The sequence below is a fragment of the Brassica napus genome, chromosome C3 (assembly GCF_020379485.1).
Source record: "Brassica napus cultivar Da-Ae chromosome C3, Da-Ae, whole genome shotgun sequence".
Classification (NCBI taxonomy): domain Eukaryota; kingdom Viridiplantae; phylum Streptophyta; class Magnoliopsida; order Brassicales; family Brassicaceae; genus Brassica; species Brassica napus.
In genome coordinates, this window is record NC_063446.1 from 20,604,428 (window position 1) to 20,624,217 (window position 19,790).

General features: G+C 33.6%; 2 protein-coding genes across 7 annotated transcripts; both read left to right on the forward strand.

Moving 5' to 3' along the window:
• The first annotated feature begins 124 nt into the window (after positions 1-124).
• Positions 125-2,887, forward strand: LOC106378190 (putative cysteine-rich receptor-like protein kinase 39). Of its 5 annotated transcripts, none has more exons than XM_048751013.1 (8): positions 125-1,087; positions 1,172-1,294; positions 1,361-1,494; positions 1,591-1,651; positions 1,736-1,798; positions 1,878-2,115; positions 2,179-2,317; positions 2,424-2,887. In XM_048751013.1, exons 1-8 carry the CDS (start codon positions 307-309, stop codon positions 2,706-2,708), a joined length of 1,824 nt encoding a protein of 607 aa, XP_048606970.1. In that variant the 5' UTR covers positions 125-306; the 3' UTR covers positions 2,709-2,887. The 5 variants fall into 5 exon arrangements, with proteins under 5 accessions (XP_048606970.1, XP_048606971.1, XP_048606972.1 ...); XM_048751014.1 differs by having other exon boundaries at positions 1,373-1,494; XM_048751015.1 differs by having other exon boundaries at positions 1,591-1,798; positions 2,179-2,328.
• A 4,066-nt stretch (positions 2,888-6,953) lies between these two features.
• LOC106381442 lies at positions 6,954-8,429 on the forward strand. Of its 2 annotated transcripts, none has more exons than XR_002655876.2 (2): positions 6,954-7,583; positions 7,679-8,429. XR_002655876.2 is itself a non-coding variant. In XM_013821343.3 (2 exons), exons 1-2 carry the CDS (start codon positions 7,548-7,550, stop codon positions 8,391-8,393), a joined length of 504 nt encoding a protein of 167 aa, XP_013676797.1. In that variant the 5' UTR covers positions 7,024-7,547; the 3' UTR covers positions 8,394-8,429. The 2 variants fall into 2 exon arrangements, 1 of the variants encoding a protein (XP_013676797.1); XM_013821343.3 differs by having other exon boundaries at positions 7,024-7,583; positions 7,926-8,429.
• Positions 8,430-19,790: the final 11,361 nt, after the last annotated feature.

Below are 19,790 nucleotides of genomic sequence, written 5' to 3' on the forward strand. Positions count from 1 at the left end.
TTTTTTTAAAGTTGTTAAAAATAAATATTTTAGAAAATTATATATATTTGGCATCATGTTCAAGTTTCAATTTTTGATATCCAGGAAACACTTTAGAAGTATTGGTGCCCATATAAGATATATATCCGTTCTCTTTTAATAATCAACACATACTTGCATCGTTAAAAATCAAACAATACACGTTTCCGCAGCCCTACTATGGAATAAAGAAATATAACAATATTTTAAAATCAACTACTGTATAATTTACTTCTTGACAATAATTAACGAAGAAGCAATAAAAAAAATAAAACTTTTTCTGCTTTGATGATCATCCTCGCTTCTTCTCTTCTCTTTGTCCTCGAAGTTGTTAATGGCGCCAAGTGTTTCGGAAGCTTAGCCGGCAACAGCAGCTACGCTCAGAATCGCCGTGATCTCTTCTCTACTCTTGCTAATAAAGTCGTCACTAACGGCGGATTCTACAACGCTTCACTCGGCCAATATCCCAACACAGTTTACGCTCTTGGCTTCTGCGAAAAATACTACGAGCAAAAAGCTTGTCTCCGTTGTCTCGAAAGCTTGGCTCTGGATACAGAAACGAGTTGTGGAAACATCACGAAATCCTTCGTTTGGAGCAGTGACGATGAAGACCGTTTTTGGTGTCTTGTACGTTCCTCAAACCAACCTTTTGGGAATTTGGAGCTTATACCTCCTTTAATAGAGGCAGATCCAGATCATATTGAGCCATCTAAAGACATGACACTTTTCATGCAACAGTGGGAATCAGCGGTTAATAAGACCCTCGAGACTGCCACACAAGCTAATACTTCCTCGGTACATAAGTACTATAGTGCCATACACGCCCATTTCACAGAGTTTCCGAATGTTAACATGGCGATGCAATGCACACCCGACATAACTTCCCAAGATTGCAAGCAATGTTTGGGGGATTGTGTGGAGTACTTTAGAGAACAGTTTAGGGGAAGAGCAGGGGGCATGGCTAGTTTTCCGAGCTGTTTATTCAGATGGGATAACGTTACAAGTATGCCTGCACTTCCTCGACCTCCGGCTCAAGAAAAGCGGCCGAGCTCTATACCAGAAAAGAAAGGTCACTCAAATGAGTTACAACATTGCCAAAATTTATAAGTATAATAAAGAGGTTCTTAGACTAATAAGGGCTTTTAATTTTCAGGAAGGTGCACGCATAGGGAAATTATCACGACAATTGTGGTTGCGACTTTCATTAATCTTTTGGTATTTGTTGGTTTCTACAAAGTCAATGCTCGGAGGAGAAAATTAAACAACGGAATAAATCGTTAGTACTGCACCTTGTTTCTTGCTTCAGTCAACCTTTCTGATGACTTATTTGTTTTTATTTTAGTTGGTGGTGCAGAATACTCTGATTCAGATGGTCAATTTATGTTACCGTATGATCTTGGTACGATCCTATCGGCAACGGCTGACTTTTCGCCTGAAAATAAGCTTGGCCAAGGTGGATTTGGTACGGTCTATAAGGTAATATTAATAATAGGGTAGTAACAATATTATTCCCAATAATATTGTTGAGTTCTTGGTCTTGGATGAGTAAAAAATCTTAAGAACCGGTTTCAGGGGATATTACTAAATGGGAAAGAGATAGCTGTGAAGAGATTAACCAGAGGTTCAGAAGGAGGTATAGAATTTAGGAATGAGGTTTCAATCTTGACAAGAGTCCAGCATACGAATCTTGTTAAGCTTCTTGGTTTCTGTAATGAAGGAGATGAAAAGATTCTTGTCTATGAGTTTGTCCCCAACTCAAGTCTTGACCGTTTTATCTTCGGTGAGACTTCCAAAGACAGCTGCATTTTATATAGTGCTAGCAACTCTTTGAAATAAAAATGTTTCCTCCAAATTTGTAGATGAAGAGAAGCGCTCGCTTCTTACATGGGAAGTGAGGTTAAAAATTATAGAAGGAGTGGCTCGAGGTCTTGTTTATCTCCATGAAGATTCTCAGCTGAAGATTATTCACCGAGACTTGAAGGCAGGCAACATCCTTTTAGATGCAGAGATGAACCCTAAAGTTGCAGATTTTGGGACAGCGAGGCTGTTTGACACTGATGAGACTCGAGATGAAACTAAACGAATAGCTGGAACACGGTAAAAGCATATCAATCAACTTTGAACACACATAAATATGTTATTATAATTGTATATATGCAGTGGATATATGGCTCCTGAATACCTGAATTATGGACAAATCTCAGCTAAATCTGATGTATATAGCTTTGGTGTTGTGCTTTTAGAGATGATAAGTGGTCAAAGAAATAATAGCTTTGAAGGAGAAGGAATTGCAGCCTTTGTAATTTCTTTGTAATTTTTTTCTCATATCAGTCCTTCTTGTTCCTTACTCTCGTATCTCTAAACCTATGTAGAAAATAAGAATGATTTTTTTTCTTTTGGTTCAGGCACGGAAGAGATGGGCTGAAGGAAGGCCTGAGGTTATAATTGATCCTTTATTGGGAGAGAAGCCGAGTAACAAGATCATTAAGTTGATTCAGACAGGTCTGTTGTGTGTTCAACAGAATGCAACAAAGAGACCAACCATGAGCACTGTAATAGTTTGGCTTGGTAGTGAGTCGACCATCACCATTCATTCAACTAAGACTCCTGCTTCCACAAGCAGTCATTCCCAATCTGAAGATGGTACAATGTCAATGAGCAATGTCTTCACAGACTTGAGTTGTCGTTAAAGTTATAAATTTGCTAATATATGTTGTTTCAAGGTAGTACCAAATGTACTAATTGTATCAAACTGGGAAAGAGAATAGTAAAATGTATGAGTATATACAGTCCTAAGTTCAAGATACCTCTACATAGAATATATGCAACTACCATTTGTACAGATTTGATTTATTATTTATTATGGTAATCTCCATCAATCTTAAAATGCCCATTCAAGCTTGGTAATTGAAGATTGTACTGTAATTGAAGATTTTAAACAAGCTCAGTTGGAAAGAAGTCCCATGGTATCCTTTGTAAATATTATTTCCTATTTTTTTATCTTCCTTTGGTACGTTTGAATAAGCATGGGCAAACTTGATTGATGTAAGAGGGCAACCAACAAGTTTGGGGGGGGGGGGGGGGGGGGGGGGATCACCATATTGCTCAAAGGCATGTCGAAATCCCGTGCAGCAAACCTGAGGCCAAAGGTCCTCTACCACCCCAAGTAAACCCCGCCTCCAAGTAAGTATTACTTCAACTTTGTAAATACTTAGTTATCATTACATTTGTTTTATCTATTTGAATTTCTCTTTTAAGTTTACTCTCACACAGGGGACTGTGTGAAGTAAGTTTGGAGAAGAGTCTATCATCTCACCATATGCTCTGTTTTGTCTACTTGTCATGAGCCTTATGCATTGCGTTTAGATGGTTATTACATAGAAACCCCAATGTGAATTTGGCCTAATTGAGTAGACTTTAGCCTTGGATACACCGAAAAAATGGAAAAACGTCCATGCTTGGATTTCTCGGCTTACTTGTTCACGTCTTAATGGAAGTTGATTTATTTGATGCCATTCATGTGAATTTGAACTTAATTTTGACTTGTAAATAGTCCAAGCATCCTTCCACTCTTAGCCATTTCTTCCTTTCAAGTCAACATTAATTCGTTACTGAGGTCTTTTATGAAAGTTTGAGATATGCATAATGTTGAGAGTATTGGGAACAACAATGGTTGATCTCCATTACTTGCTAGCTTTAGGGTTTCATGATTGACTAGCTTTTAAGAGGGAAGGGAGTATTGAGAGAGTAAGTTTGGGAGTGTGAAAACAAAGAAGGGAAAAGAGTGAACTCAAGATTCTAAAAGAAGAAAAGTCTATAGGGATCAAAGAAAATAAAGTTCACAAAGAAAAAGATTAGCTCTAAGAGTGTCAAAATAAAAGAGAAAAATCCTTATAGCAAGGAAAAGAAAAGAAACAAAGTATGGGGAAGAAGAAAGAATGAGAGCTAAAGAAAAGAGAAAAGTGAAAAAGTACATAGTACACAAAGAAAAGAAACAAAGGGTTCATGTGGTGAGAGTGTTCTTGGGTGATCTTTGAGTCTTTTGGTGAGTGAAAAGAGAGATTGACAATGAGAATTAAGGGTAGAACTTGCTTCATGTCTAGTAAATGAGTAGAATAATACATACTGAGCATTGTATGCATCAGTGGTTCTCTTTCTTAGATATATTATGCTTAATGCCAACTTACTTCTTCTTGAGAGTAAATTACCATCAAAGGAACTTAATAACCCTGTTGATTCACCAATATTAAAGCCTTCCTCTTCCTTGCCACATAGTTTGTGATTGCTTGTCCATTTGTGAGAATGCACCTTGAGCTTAATGAATGTTAAATGGCTGGATATGATTGCATATGGAAGTCAAGGCATGCGCTAGATAGCAAAACATTCGACTTGCGATAAGTATGGTGAATACGAAAGAGTAAGAATGGAGTTGCTTTGGAACTTTTGTTAGGTTCAACTTTGTGTGTTTCTTTTGGTTATGAGTTCCCACCTTCAAACTTTTTTTCTAAAAGTTTCTTGCTTGTTTACTTGTAGACAAGTAAATGATAAGTTTGGGGGGGGGGGGGGGGGGGGGGAGTTGATGTATTGCTATTTTAATTGTTTTTAGCCTCTTGTTTTAACTCATTATAATTCGTTTAGATTGCATTTAGTAGCATATATTGCATTTTCCTGTTCATTTGAATATTATAGATATTGGAGCAGTTACTTTCGGATTTTGGAGTAATTGGAGCAGATTAAGCCACAAGGGGAGTTGATGTATTGCTATTTTAATTGTTTTTAGCCTTTTTTTTAACTCATTATAATTCGTTTAGATTGCATTTAGTAGCATATATTGCATTTTCCTGTTCATTTGAAAATTATAACGTCTTCTTTGGGGGAGTTGATGTATTGCTATTTTAATTGTTTTTAGCCTCTTGTTTTAACTCATTATAATTCGTTTAGATTGCATTTAGTAGCATATATTGCATTTTCCTGTTCATTTGAATATTATAGATATTGGAGCGGTTACTTTCGGATTTTGGAGTAATTGGAGCAGATTAAGCCACAAGGGTTTGAAACATCTACTTGGATGAAAGTTTTAAAGATATCTACTGAATCTCATTATTTACCACAACATAGGAAATTGAGTTATATTTCCAATCGAAGTGGTCTCAGGTAGATCGGAGCTATATTCTAAGAGTTATGGCTAATTTACTGGAGACATATATCAATACCCTAGAACCTAGCGGTCAAGCCCGACCGCTGGCCGACGACCTAATCTCATTCCGCGACCCAGCGGTCAGACCCAGCGTCCGCATTCGGCCGCTGGCCGTGCACTCAACCATCAGCCCGACAATCGGGTCTCCAATGGACGATACCAGCGGCCAGCCTTTGCTGCTGATCGACCCGCGGACAGAAATTTTTTTGGGTTGGCCCGGGTATGTCGGGTTGAGCCGGTTTGATTTACGTAGCCTATTTATACTATTTTAGACGTTTTTTTTTTTTTTTTTTTTCGTATTTTTATATCTAACTCTTTTTCTCTCAAGAGAACTCTCGATACATTTGTAAAAGTTTGGATCTTTTGATCTTTTAAGCAATCTTTTTATCATTTCTTATGTTTGTAGTTATTATCTACTTTCCTACCATGTTTATCTCTAAACTTTTGATGTGTTTAGTGGGTTTCATAGTGATTAGTTAGTAGTCACTTGTTAGATTCATGGGATATGTACGTAGATTAGGTTGATGTGGGGATGATTTAGGATCTTTAGTGTTTAATCTATATAGTCCTTACTTGATTGGTGTATATTATGCTAAATTAAAATTGAAAATCATGAATATGGATCATAGGCTTTTCATGCCGGGAATGTATTCGATGAAATGCTTGAATGAACCACTTTAAGTGCTTATCATGTTAGGCCAATGGAAATTGATGCTTAAGATGATTTGTGGTTGCATGGATTTGTGATTAACTAATACATAGTTGAATGTGATTAGCCACTGAGAATTGATGTTAATTACATGATTAGTATAGAAATTAATATCATGGAAGTAGATTAATCTAATTGTGTGTTCCTAGACCTAAACCCTAAGCACCTAATCAATTGCCGCACCCCATGAGTCTATTTTTAAACTTTGATTAAATCTTGCTTCTTTGTTTAGTGATTGATTGCGATCATTTTACCTTTTACACTTTGCTACTCACAAAACATGTCTAATTGGTTTAGATTAATTATGAATATGCATTTTCTTTGTCGTCAATGACCTTGGTTAGTTTGACACCTTAAATGCTATAACGACAATGGTGCTTGCAACTAGAGTGTTTAGGGAATTAAACTTATTACACATCATATTACAAACTATAGAATAACAAAGGAAAATATAAAAAGAGATCAGAATACCAAAAACACATCAATAATACAAAGATTTGAACTTTGTTCGTTCTCTTCTAAAGTATCTTTTAATTCTCTCACTACTTCTCTTTTTCTGTGTTTAACCTAATCCTCTTTCTTTTATTAACAAAAAAGATAATATTAAAAAAAATATTCTTACACTTTGTTTGAAAAAAATATTTCTACTATTGAAAATGAAGTAGCTTTTAAAAATAATATTTACTTCATCCTAATAATTACAACTTATACCAATTAATTACTAACTATTAATTAATTAACCACAACCCTTCATTTTATTAGATTATTCATTAATCAAATTTATAATTATTATACATTCTAATTATTCTTTAACCAGATTATTCTCTAACCAATTTTACAATAAAATTAAATAGATTCATTTAACATGTGCCATACAAACTTTAATGTTATATATTCATGTATATTATTTTGTTTGAAATATAAAATATAAACTATATCTAAAATTTTAAATATGTGTTAAATAATTTGATGATTAATATAATTCACACAAATATATTTGAATTATAAAAAAATACAACAAATAAATTTCAATTTAATAGTTTTTTCAAAAATAAACACAGAACTGTGATTTATTAGCATATAAAAATGTATTTACATATCTATCTTAAAAAATTTTAGGTAGCCTAAAAAATTAAAAGGAGACCTTAAAGTTCGCCCTAAAACTCTCATAGACACGAGAATCGAGGAGCCGCCGCAAGCTCCACATCTTGACGCCGGCGGTGCTTCTGGCCGCCGGCGTCGACATCTAAGCTCTTATGTGTTCCTCCTGCTCCACTACGATCTCGTTTTCTACTGTTTTCTCGCTAAAAACTTCATCCACTCTCATCAGATCTGGCCGTGGAAAGGCCTGACTCTACTCGTAAGAGTTCGTCGCAGGACATCCGTGGTATCCCATCACTTGTTTACGCCTCCTCGCCGGATTTCTCTGCGAACTCACCGTCTTTCGCCGCCGATTCTCCAGATACATCGCTGTATCTCGCTTCTCACCATTACCAAGAAGTTACCAAAGCTCTCCTCTGTGAGACCTCCCCTGAAACCGGTTTTGCTCCTTGTGCGACTTTGGATTTTCCAGATTCTCTGGACCTTCAAACCTTCTCGCTTGGTCAGTGCTTGGTCTCTCCCATGGACTCCATTTCTCCTTCATCTGGGATGAATCTGGTATGTTCCCGATTTGTGAATGCCTTGGTTACCATTACTCCAACCTGTGTGAGTTTGTCTCTCAGTTTCAATCCAAACATTACTGCTTTATGCAGCTTCCTTTCCGGTCTTTATCCGGCTTCCTTTGTTCTCCTTTGGGAAGATTATGATTATTTAGTCTATCTCCCGCTTGTAGGCCAAGTTTATTGCGTTTCTCTGGCTGGTAATAGATCGAGCAGTCTCTTTAGACGAACTCCTAAAACTCTGTTAATTACAACTGCAATTCGTTTTGCCTTGGTAGTTCTCAAGTTTACCGTCTCCATTTGGTCGTGTTTGTGTTTGAAATATTACTTTTTTGTGGAGAGTTTCGGTCCTTTTACAGAGAATCAAGTCTACTTTGTTGCTACTAGACTTCCTTTCTCATTTCTCGGTGAAATGAGCAAGCTATGTGTCGAAGCATATGAAGTCTCCCTGCGTAACGGTACAATTCGGTTATGCTCCTCTACCTCCTCCTTACTACAGGATGGATGTGCTCTCAAGGTCTTGTCGGAAGGCCTCCCATATTATCCACGTGACTTCGTGACATCGTTGGTTACAATTTCGGGTTTAGAAGCATCATGTGTGCTTGCTAGTTTACATGGCATCCTTACGCTCACCAACATTGACGTCGATAATCGAAGACTTCTTTACGTTCTGTGTGGTATTTGCGTCAAGATTGCTTCTATCTATCATGCTTTTACATTATGTTTTGCGTTTGTTTCAACATTTCTTTTGGCCATCTTGGCTGTATTTTCAGTTGTATGGAACCTCTACTCCATTTTTGGAGAGTAATTTTGCTATAACAAGCTTCAGTTGACAAAAAAAACATATCTATCTATCTTAATAAAATAAAAGTACATTGTCTCTTACATAAAATATTTTATTTTGGAAAAATAGATTTATTAATATACACAAACATACTAATTGGTGTATTGAAATAGATCAGAAAACGGTTAATGTAGTTAAAATTATTAACTGATGAATATCTTACATAACATATCATTTGGGCTTAATATCCAATACAAAATGAACAACCAACAAATTATAGATAACTAAAAAAATTTAATCTATCATAAATTTTATATATTATAAATCGAACAAACACCCGTACGATCACATGTTTGCGTATCTATTACATTTCTGTGTTGTGAATAATTTCATATATGTGTTCTATTAAAACAAACATCCGCGGAGATCAAATTCTAGTTTTGATTTATAGTCGTAGGGTTATGATGTATGTTTTGACTTAGGTCTACTAAAATTTTAGATCCCAACAATTGAATAGTAGTGATTTCGTGGTAAAAAGTCCTGAATATTTTTATTTAGTAGAGTTTAAGTCTTTCTAGTATGATTTTAATAATTTAGTGGAAAAAATATATTTATATGGATCATGGGCGAGTGATATTGGTTTTGAATTTTGATCTAGAACTCTTCCAGTTTGGAATAATATGAAGGTGTCAAAAGAATTAGTTCAGTAAGTTTGGTTCGGCTCATAATTAATAAGCTCGCGTATTTTATGATTTATTTCTATTTTTTTATGGTAAAAAATTCAGGCCCAAAATCTATAATCAATTTGAGTTTACTATGGGGCTAGGTTTTTAGCCGTTAAATTTTATTTGATTCGTTATTCGCTTCGATTCGATCAGAAAAATCCTGATATCCATAAGTATTTGAAGCAAAACAAATAATAAAAATTAATATCCGTTAAAAAAAAGAAATCACAAATACTAAAAAATTTAAAGACGGATATCCAGTCCGCTTCGACATTTATATAAATAGATGTATATCTACGATTAAATATAGAGTTTTAAATGTATAATATTATATAATTATTATCTAACATATACTTTATTAAATTTTATTTTAAAAGTTACTTACATAAATATTAAATTAAAGAAAAAAGAATATAAAATCTTTATACAAAACTACAATTTTTCTAAAACCATTTGTTTTATATGAAAATGATTAATTTTTAAAATTTATAAAACATTTAGTTTCATTAGTTTTTTACTTTATATTTTCATTATGTTAAAATATATTTCTAAAAAATAAATTGTTATTATTTTTTCTAGATTTATTTGTATCGAACAAAGTGGATGTAGTAGAAGTAAATATCTGTGAATATTAGTAAATATAAAAAACAATTATGGATATCCGGAAAACTGAATGTCCGTATTTTTGCGAAGCAAAGCTAATCGAAAAATTAGATATCCGTAAAGTTTGGAGAAAATCACAAATACTAAAAAATATGCTACTATTGGATCTGTGCCCAGACCTAGAGTTTAGAACAAAAGTCGGTTGTTAAATCTCTTTACTGCAACTGTAATGAGACTCGAACTTGGCACATATACTTTTAGGATAGAAGACTTTTACAAGTTAAGCTCTCAACTCCGAATAATTCAGTTAAATTTCATTCATCTATATCTATATATATGTTGGCTTTTTCTCTTCTTATGACACGTGGAAGAGGAGTTTGTTGACATGTGTCCTCATGTTTTTTTTTAAATCCTTCTTCATTTAAATTATTGCAATTTGCTCCATCAATTTCTAATTATGTACTATCTAATCTTTCTCATATTTATTGGTCCCAAGAAATAAATAAAAGAATATAAATATATTTTAAATATTTAATTTATTCACAATTCAAAATAGCATAAACTTTCACCATTTTATTATTTACTAATTTTTATTATTTCATTTACAAATTATATATTTATTTCACTATTAATATCATAAAATAATCAAACTAAGAATAAGAAACTAGAGCATCAACACAAATAACCAAGAAAGCGGGACAAAGAAAGAATAATAATTGAAAGGCCAAAACCACCAAGAAGCAGAAAGATATATGACTAAAACACTGAAATCACAACCAGTAGCTAAAAGGTAAGAAACACCTCACAAACTAAACAACAAAATACAAGACGGCCATGCAAGTGCAAAACCACAAAGCTCTGGACAGAAGAGACCATAGCTCCAAGAGACTAACTCCGCACACCTATACCAAGAGAAATATAGAAAGAAAAGAAACAATTTGAGAGAGGGAGAATGAAAGACAACCACTGAGAAATCAGAGACTAAACTTGAGACCAGAAATAACCTTCCAAGCCCACATAGCATACACGAACGAAAACATTATCCAAACCTGAAGTGGCAAACATGGTGAAAGGGAGAGCCACCAGATATGCGATGAAAGCTGCAAAGAGATGCGAGAATAGAGAGGGAAAGAGAGACGAAACGAAATCAGCAAACTATGGAGCCGTCCTCGAGATATAAAAGAGAGCATATAAATCAGAACACCAAAAAATAGATCTTGAAAACCAAGACGAACAGAGACACTATTGACGGTAAGCCAACAACGATGAATACAACATCAAAGACGAGTAAACTCTGGCCCAACCAAAGAGACATAGTTCCAAACATCAGCTGGAATCTAAGGAAGAAGAGGACCTGTCAATATTGACTGGAACAGCCTACAATGCCGTGAGAATCAACCGAACAACTGAAAACTCATAAACCTGATCTACAACAAATACCATATAATCTCACATGTGAAGAAAGCAAGGAAGAACAAGAGAAAGAGGTGAATCTTTTTCCGGTGATGGTGAGAACTATCGCACACCAGAAAGGTAACGAAATACATAGACGGTGACAGCTCAAGGTCAAAATATGGGGAGAGGGCAAAAAACATAGTTATAATTTTCAAAAAAATAAAATAAAATACAATTTTGACGCTGAAACCGTTAATCTTATAATCAACAAATGCGTAGATACAAAGTTATTGAAATTCAATATTCTTTTACGTTAGAGGCTCACTTCACTACTAACAAGTACTATACACACAAAAACAAATTATTCAAAAAAACAAACACAAAATATATTAATATATCACCTACTACTACAAAACACACTAAAAATACCAAGTAATACTCTTAACAAATAAAAAAGACAACAAAATTACATTATCCAAAAAATCATGCTCTTAGCAATAATAAAACAATATTCCGCGCGAAGCGCGGACATCCCCCTAGTATATATATATATATATAAATATGTTGGTATCTCTCCTGCTTTGCCACGTGGAAAGTCGTTCGCTGCAGATGCGACACGTGTCCGCCACAACATTATTTGGGCTTCAGACTTATAAATTTTGGGCCTTATACAACTCTAATTTTTCAAGTCCGGTAACCCACAAAGTCCACCTCTGAACCAGCAGCCGTAATCAATTATATATAGATAGATAACAAAAAAAATCCATGTCATCGTAAACTACTTTACCACTTAAATTATTTGTCGGTCTGTTTAGGCTCTATTATTTATGACTCTAAACTTTGATTTGGGTCTATACAATAATATTATTCTTACTATATCATCTTACAATAATATTCATCCGCCAATTTATTTTTCTAAGTTAATATATGGTCAATAATTGTATCTCAATTTTAATTTATAAATAAATAGAATGACGAGAGGTTTGAGATCAAACATTAAAATCGATGTGCCGTTAACCAGTACTTCAAAGCTCTGCACACATGAAATTAGCCATGTACTTACCCGTAACTGAAGAATCGAACCTTACCAAATAAAAAACAAAATCGAAACTAAATACCATAAATAAAGTATATTTCTATATATCATGTATTCTATATTTTTCTGAAACTAAAATATCAAAAACAAACGAGAACCGAACCAAAATCAATAAGTATCTCAATTTGAAATATAATTTACAAATCTAAAATATTAAATAAACTTAGTTTTACAGTAACAAATATCATAAACTTATTATTTATAAACTGAACTATCCAAAATGAATTATATGAATACTATTTCCCTAAATTATTTAAAATTATATAAACTACCTGATAATTTATCCAAAAAACTTAAATCACCTGTTTTTTTCTTGGCAAAAAACAATTTATCAATAAAATTTACTCAAATTAACCAAAATAATTTGAAACGCCCGTAACCGAAAGAGACCCGATTTTGTTTTTGATATTAGCTGGTTCCCCACTTTGTTGTCCAAACTGAACCAAAAAAACAAAATATCTGAACGAGAATTGAATCAAACTTTATAAATAACCGAACATATCTTATATCTGTAGAATTAAAAAATAAAATAAAATAAACCAAAACAATTCAAAAAAAAAATTATAAAAAAGTTTGAATTTAAAAAAGTATAATTCGAAAACATAAAAAAATATGTTTTTTATTTAAATAATTATTTGTTATATATATATCAAGAACAAGAATATAAGAGTCTTTTGCCACTTATTGAAAATATATTTTTAAAAATGCCCCTTTAGTGATGGTAAAGATCAATAATGGTACCATGAATGTGGTAAACATGAAATTTCACCTATTATCTATTTAAAGTTAATATTTTCTTTTATTATGTCAAATTGAACTAAGAATAATAAGAAGAATATATATATATATATATATATATATATATATTATCATATTGTTCTGAATTGTTTTTTGCTAATTTTGTATTCTCTGAAAAAATAGAATAATGAAGGATATTGTCATTTTAATTCCAAACCAAAAATGTTTATTAAAAATAAGGGCACTCGCAACGGTTGAAATTCATCAGTCTCTAACAAATTTAAAAATATTAAAAGCTGAAAAAGAAGAAAGAGAAAGGATAAAAAAAAAGAGAGTACGAGTGGTACCTGTGGGAAGAGCTTTCATACATTTCTAAAGAATCGGTGAATACATGTGGTATCATTTTACATGTTTTTTTATTTTAATTTTTAAAATTATTAATAACTAAATTATGTACAAAAATAATAATAAAAATATTAGTGAGTTACTCTACTTGTTATTTTATCACTAATGATGTCCTAACAATGTGATTTCATAATTCTATTCTTTATTGTTTTTTATAATATAGTTTTCAATCCACCGTGATTTTTAAATGCTTCGTAAAATTAATATAAATTTATATAAAACAGTTTTTATTATTAACTTCCCGTCTGTAGGGCGGGCCGATCCTAGTTTCTTATATATATAAGATTATATATCTCAGTTTAAATTTTAATTATTTTAATTATGTATTCTGAAATAGAGAAAATACTGATAAGATATAAATTATGTGAATCTATTGTACGAATATATAATGAATTCTAACCTATAAATTTGTAGGTTAAACTAAAATTACAAAATCAAGTGTTTCATTTTAGTAATATGATATATTTTAATTTATGTTATATATATATATACATTTATAGCATATAAATTTAATAATATTATTAAATAATTTCAAATTTTGTGACCATGAGTTAGCATTAATCACTAAATATATTTATTAAATTATTTCTAAACTCATGAAAACAGATTCGACGGTTACAAAAAAAATAATTGAAAACAGATTCGAGCTTAATTACCGAAGCTCATGAGCTATTGACTTTTGTATCTGGGGTGGGTCAAAGTAAACTCTCATCTTATAGAAATTGTTTTATATCGCGGAACGTTACCTACCGCAATAATTAGTACTGACTGGTCAGATTTAGTCATGTTCACAACTAGACCAAAATAATAAACGTTATACTTTAGTACACCTAACTGACCTATCAAAAGCCCCACCTATTATTTTCTCTACAATATACATGAACGCTTTATTTTCAGTGGATACGGAAATTAAAAAAGATGAACGTTGCCTTAGGGTGTTAAGCCTACTAGGGATTAACAAAATATCCGTAAATTTTGATTTGATTCGTTATTCGTTTCGATTGAACAGAAAATACGAATATCTCTAATTCTACGAAGCAAAACAAATACTAATATGCAATATCCGTTAGAAACGCACATAACGAATACTAATATTGTAAGAAACGTTTATTTGTTCCGTTATATACATATATTTAAAGAGTTATATAAATATTATATTTTATATAATTTTACTGTATTTTTATTTACTAAATTTATTATATTAGTTATAAAAAATTTAAAAAGTAATTAACTTTTTTCTATTTATGCAATAAAATATTATTTTTATATATTATTTTTGGATTATTTATTTAGTTTTTTTTTCTTCACGGATCGAGTTAGATATCTTGTCAAAATTCTAAAATTTTCTCAATTTCGGGACAGCAAATATCTGGATGGCTACGGATCGAATCGGATCAAACAATTGATTATTCAACCAAAACGGATCGGATCAGAATACCTCCAAAAATCTGGATATTGGATTCGTGCCCACCCCTAAAGCCTACAATACAAATCCAACAGTTTGGCAACTTGGCATAAAAAAGACTCGACCAAAACGTTTATAGATTATATTTTAAGCATTATTTGAATACGAGGAAAATGGTGCAAACTCTATATTTTATTGTTTTAACGGAATAAACTCAATTTTTGAAATCTCCACTTTTTAATACTCAAAAACCATTTCCAAAAGCAAAAAAAAATCAATCTATAAAATAAACTAAAATAAATAATAATAAAATTATAAGAGCAGAAATATGAAAATGAAGAAAAAATATCCAATAGCAGTTACCTCTTCATGAATGTCAACTAAAATAGAGAAAAAAGTGAATAATAGGGAAATCATTCAATGAGTTATATGATGGTAGACACGCAAACCACTGATTCAATAATACAACTCTTACAATGAGAGTTTAGCTCTAATATAAAATAAACACGGTACTTATCGCACCTCAGAAAACAACCATGCGTCTGATGCATGCTAATACAAGGAAAGCGAAGATAGTACATAGATACTCTATGTATCCCTAGATTTTATCATAAAGATATATGTATATCTTCAGGCATCGCTAGTACTCAGTCAATGTTTTTAAACCCGGACCAAATCGGCGGTCGGACCGGGTTGAACCATGAACCAGAAATAATCCGGGTTGGGTTAATGCTAAAACCCAACTAAAATCAAATCAGTTAAAAAACCCTATCGACCCGTCAAAAATTCAGGAACCGACAACCTAATGAACCGGCCAAACTCCGGTTCGTATATAAGCCAAAGTTTTGTTAATGAAACAATTAATTTTTTTTCTTTTTAAGTAAAAATAAGATTTATCAAAGATTAATAAAGTATCGTCTCTCGTCTTTTTCTTTTGTCTTCTCTACAACTCATAAATTACAAGATTCACAAAGTTTAATATTCACGTCAAGATATTGTTTTTGTCTACTTCTCACTTTTTAAAATTTTTATTTCATGATCACTTGTTTTGAAGACTTTAAATAATTGAAACATTTTCATTTCTGAAATTTGTATTTCAAAATATAACTTTTACATAATGTGCATATAATTTTTTTATAGAGTGATAAGATCTGTGAATAAAGTTTAAAGTGCTTTTCATATAGACTTTAGATTTTAATTGTTATTTATAAGTTTTTCTACACATTATGGCTATTTAAACATTTTATTTGATATGATCTATTTTTTTAAAAAATATACTGTTATAAAAGTAATAGAAAAGTCTATCTTTTTTCATAACACAGAGGTTCCTTGTATAGGAGATTACACTGTCATAGATAAATGGAAAGATTACAAATCATAATCTCTTGGTTATGAGCCATCTACAATTTGGTTCATAACACTCCCCCTTGGATGTCATAACCATTTAGAGCTTGTAATGTGCTTTAATGTTGCTTCATTAAAACCTTACCAGGAAAACCTAATTGGGACAAAACCATGGTGAAGGAAAAAGAGTACAACACACATTACTCCCCCTGATTTGGACATTACGGAAGGTCCCTTGGACCTCTCCAATTTTCTGCAATCCGTGGGTGATGAAGATCTTGGGCAGAATATGCTTCGTCCTCGAACATGATAGTTGGTTCTTCTTTACCATCGGCCATGCCACAATCTGATCGAACATATTGAGTCGTCGACCTCAAATACACACACACGAAATCTTGGATGATGTTGTTGTGATATGCGTGTACCACCATGTGTAAAACATAACATGTCTGAAAACAAATCAACAAAACCAAATAACCCCTCTTTGGGCTGGTTAGTATAAAATAAACCAAAATCAGAAGCTTATTCATCGTCCTTCTTATTGACCAATCAGATCAGTGTCTAAAACAAGACTTCTGCATCGTCCATCTCAGGACTAAATGAATTTCTTTATCGTCCATCTTTGGACTGAATGGATCAGTGTTCAAAACAAGCGATCTCACGCCCATGTACTAGATAATGGGTGAGACTGGTCCATAATAAATCTCTTGAGTACCCTTTTCTGTATATACTATTTGATGCACAAGGATTTCATTGTTAATGTACTCAAACTGTAATCCCAAACAAACCTTCGTTTTCCAAGATCTTTCATCTCAAACTCTTTCTTGAGATATTCAACTGTTTGGAAAATTATATCCTGAGGTTCCTAGGATATTCAGATCATATACTTTGATGATTATCAATATTCTTCTCGAGAACTTGCTGTACTTTCAGCTTAAAGATGGCAAAATGGAAGCTTACCCGCGGGCCTGGCCCATAAAGACCCAATGCGGGGCGGGATTGGCACAGATTTTACGGCCCATTTGTTAGCGGGCTTCGCGGGTTATGCCCGCAATGGTATTGGGTCGAAGCGGGTTGGGCCGAAGCGGGACGCGGGACAATTGGGTGGCCCGCTTGAATTTTCTCATTTCGTCTCTTTGGTAACACCGACAAGAGCTTAGAGTAAACCGGAGATGATTATGGTGATTCTCATTTCCTCCAAACGGTGAACCTAAACTCATTTACTTCAGTTGTGCCTCTTCCAGTTCGCTTTCAATCAAGGAATCATCTTTTCTCTTCAAGCTTTGCTATTTTGACCAGAACTCATTCACTTTCTTTGTTACTTATCGTAGGGAAAAAGAGTTTTTTTTTTTTTTTGAAGTGAGTGTGAGTGGAGACACGAAATTCTACACAAAACTTGTTTTTTATTGTTGTTTTTTTTTCTGGAATAATCATTAGCTACATGATGTAAAGCTTTTGTCTTGCTTTGGGACTTGATGGTAGCATAAGCTTTTACTATTAGTTACAAAAGCTTGCGGTTCCTATTGAATTTACTTAGTGATGCCAAGACTAATCTTTTTTTTTAACTTGTATATATATATCAACATGATTGTAGTAGGACAAGTTGTTGTTTCTGGAGAACACCAATGGGTAAGTGTCTTATGCTACAAACGAGAGTCGGGACAATATTTGTAACTTAATGGAATTGATCAACCTGATAACTTATTGCTGTCTCTTCTTCTTGCAGGTTCACAAGACTGGTCAAGCTTTGAAGATATGGGCCCGCGGGCCGACCCGCATACCCGCTGCTATAGTGCGGGTCGGGATTGGTCATAGGGTTCAGGGCCCGCGTCCCGCAGCGGTACGACCCGCAAAGACCCAACTGAAAATGGTACCACAGCGGGACGGGACAAATGGGTTGCGGGTGAACCCAATTGCCATCTCTATTTCAGCTCAATACCCTCTAGCACTTTCATTATCCAGTGGACCATATAAATATGCAGTCACTACATCAACTTGCTGCAAGTCTAATTTTCTCTCTTATATAGCCAGACTTATGAGAAATCTAAAAGTAGTTGCATCCACCACATGAGAATATATCTCCTCATAATCTATTACTGGTCTTTGTAAGAATCCTTGTGCAACATCAGCTTTATATCTCACGATTTCTATTCCTCACAAGACCCATTTGTATCCACTGGCTTTAACATCATATGGCGTCTTAATCATATGGCCAAATACGCCTTTCTTCCTTAAACTATTTAACCCCACGTTTCCATTCAATCCAATATGTTCTACGAGTGCGCACTCTTATATTGACGTGGGTGCATGATCCTCGCTTATATTCATAAATTCAAGTGCTACCTTGTATGCAAATAAATTACCTTATGTCGACATTCCTTATTGGTTCCATTATATTCTAGACATGATATAATCGATTGAGATTCATTATTATCAGGACCTTTAATACTTTGCAGCTTGGCGCCCCAAGCTACATTGTTTGGTACCTGTACCTTAGAGCCGGCCGGCCTTATCTCCATGTCTGGGATGGTTTCCTTAGTAACCTCGGATTTGGATTTTGATTATAATGCTCTGTACCTTTCTTTTGTTTCTGAGGATTCTTATCTTTTGGAACCTATTTGGTCTACCACGTTTCATACGTTGTCTAGACTCTGTAGCAACTTGACTGTGTCTCTTCTTGGACATTAAATTCGTTGGTGCTTTACAAGCTGGTTTATATATGACTTAGTCATTCTTTTTCGGGTCAGCAAATGTGTCTGGCATTTGATTAGCTAGCTTTGTAAATGTATAATCTTTGGACGTCTATTTCACATTCTTTAGCCAGAGGATCTTGCCAAGACATTGATGGTTGATTCCATTCTATTTCTTTTACCATTCTTTTACAAGCTTTATTATTATTTTTTCTCCTCCTGGTCTTAAAATAACCCGTGTACCTGGCCTCAAATATAATCACCCATAGTTGGCTCAAAGTACTTTATTATTGTGGGAGAATCATATCCAACATATATCCCCATCCTCCTTTTTAGGTCCCATCTTAGTTCTCTGTGGTGGAGCAATTAGTACATAGACAGCACATCCAAATGTCTTATGATGGGGTATGTCTGGCTCTTGACCCGTTAATAATTGTGATAGGGGATATCTATGCTCACTAAATAGCTTGATGCGTATTAACTTAGGTGTATGTAAATTTCGTGTGGCCCAAGCTGTGAATGAGAATTTTGACCTCATAAGTTATAGTCTATCAATCAGCTATTTGCGTTTTAAGAGATTTCGGCCAAGCCGTTCTTGGTATGGACATGTATCACAGAATTGTCCACACTTACCCCCATGGACATACCATAATTATTTAAACGCTTGGGACATGTATTCACCAGTATTATCTAGACATATAGTCTTTATTTATGAAAAAGGGGCTCGTAGCCGTTTTACTAGTGATGGCCTAATGAGTTTCCCTTGTGTACATGCTACACACGTGATATTCTTTGGGATAACTCTTCTTATCTTTTAATGTGTGCATTTTGAATATCAATTTTCGCATCATGTTTGGACCAGGATGACCAATTCGTTCGTGCCATAAAGTGTATATTTTCGCAGGCTTTTAGCCTATATCATACTGATCTATGCATAGTCCAGGTCAGTAGAGAATGCATGCATAGTCTTTAGGACTTATTATGGCATTGGGCAATTTTATACATATATCTGAAGGAACT

What these genes read in the sequence shown, in the direction of transcription:
- LOC106378190 (XM_048751011.1), top strand. Translation starts at nt 307, where the DNA reads ATGATCATCCTCGCTTCTTCTCTTCTCTTTGTCCTCGAAGTTGTTAAT. An exon ending in ATTAAACAACGGAATAAATC is followed by an intron (nt 1,295 to 1,360) that starts GTTAGTACTGCA and finishes TTTTTATTTTAG; the next exon opens with TTGGTGGTGCAGAATACTCT. An exon ending in TCTTGACCGTTTTATCTTCG is followed by an intron (nt 1,799 to 1,877) that starts GTGAGACTTCCA and finishes CCAAATTTGTAG; the next exon opens with ATGAAGAGAAGCGCTCGCTT.
- LOC106381442 (XM_013821343.3), top strand. Translation starts at nt 7,548, where the DNA reads ATGGACTCCATTTCTCCTTCATCTGGGATGAATCTG. An exon ending in CTTCATCTGGGATGAATCTG is followed by an intron (nt 7,584 to 7,925) that starts GTATGTTCCCGA and finishes TTTTTTGTGGAG; the next exon opens with AGTTTCGGTCCTTTTACAGA.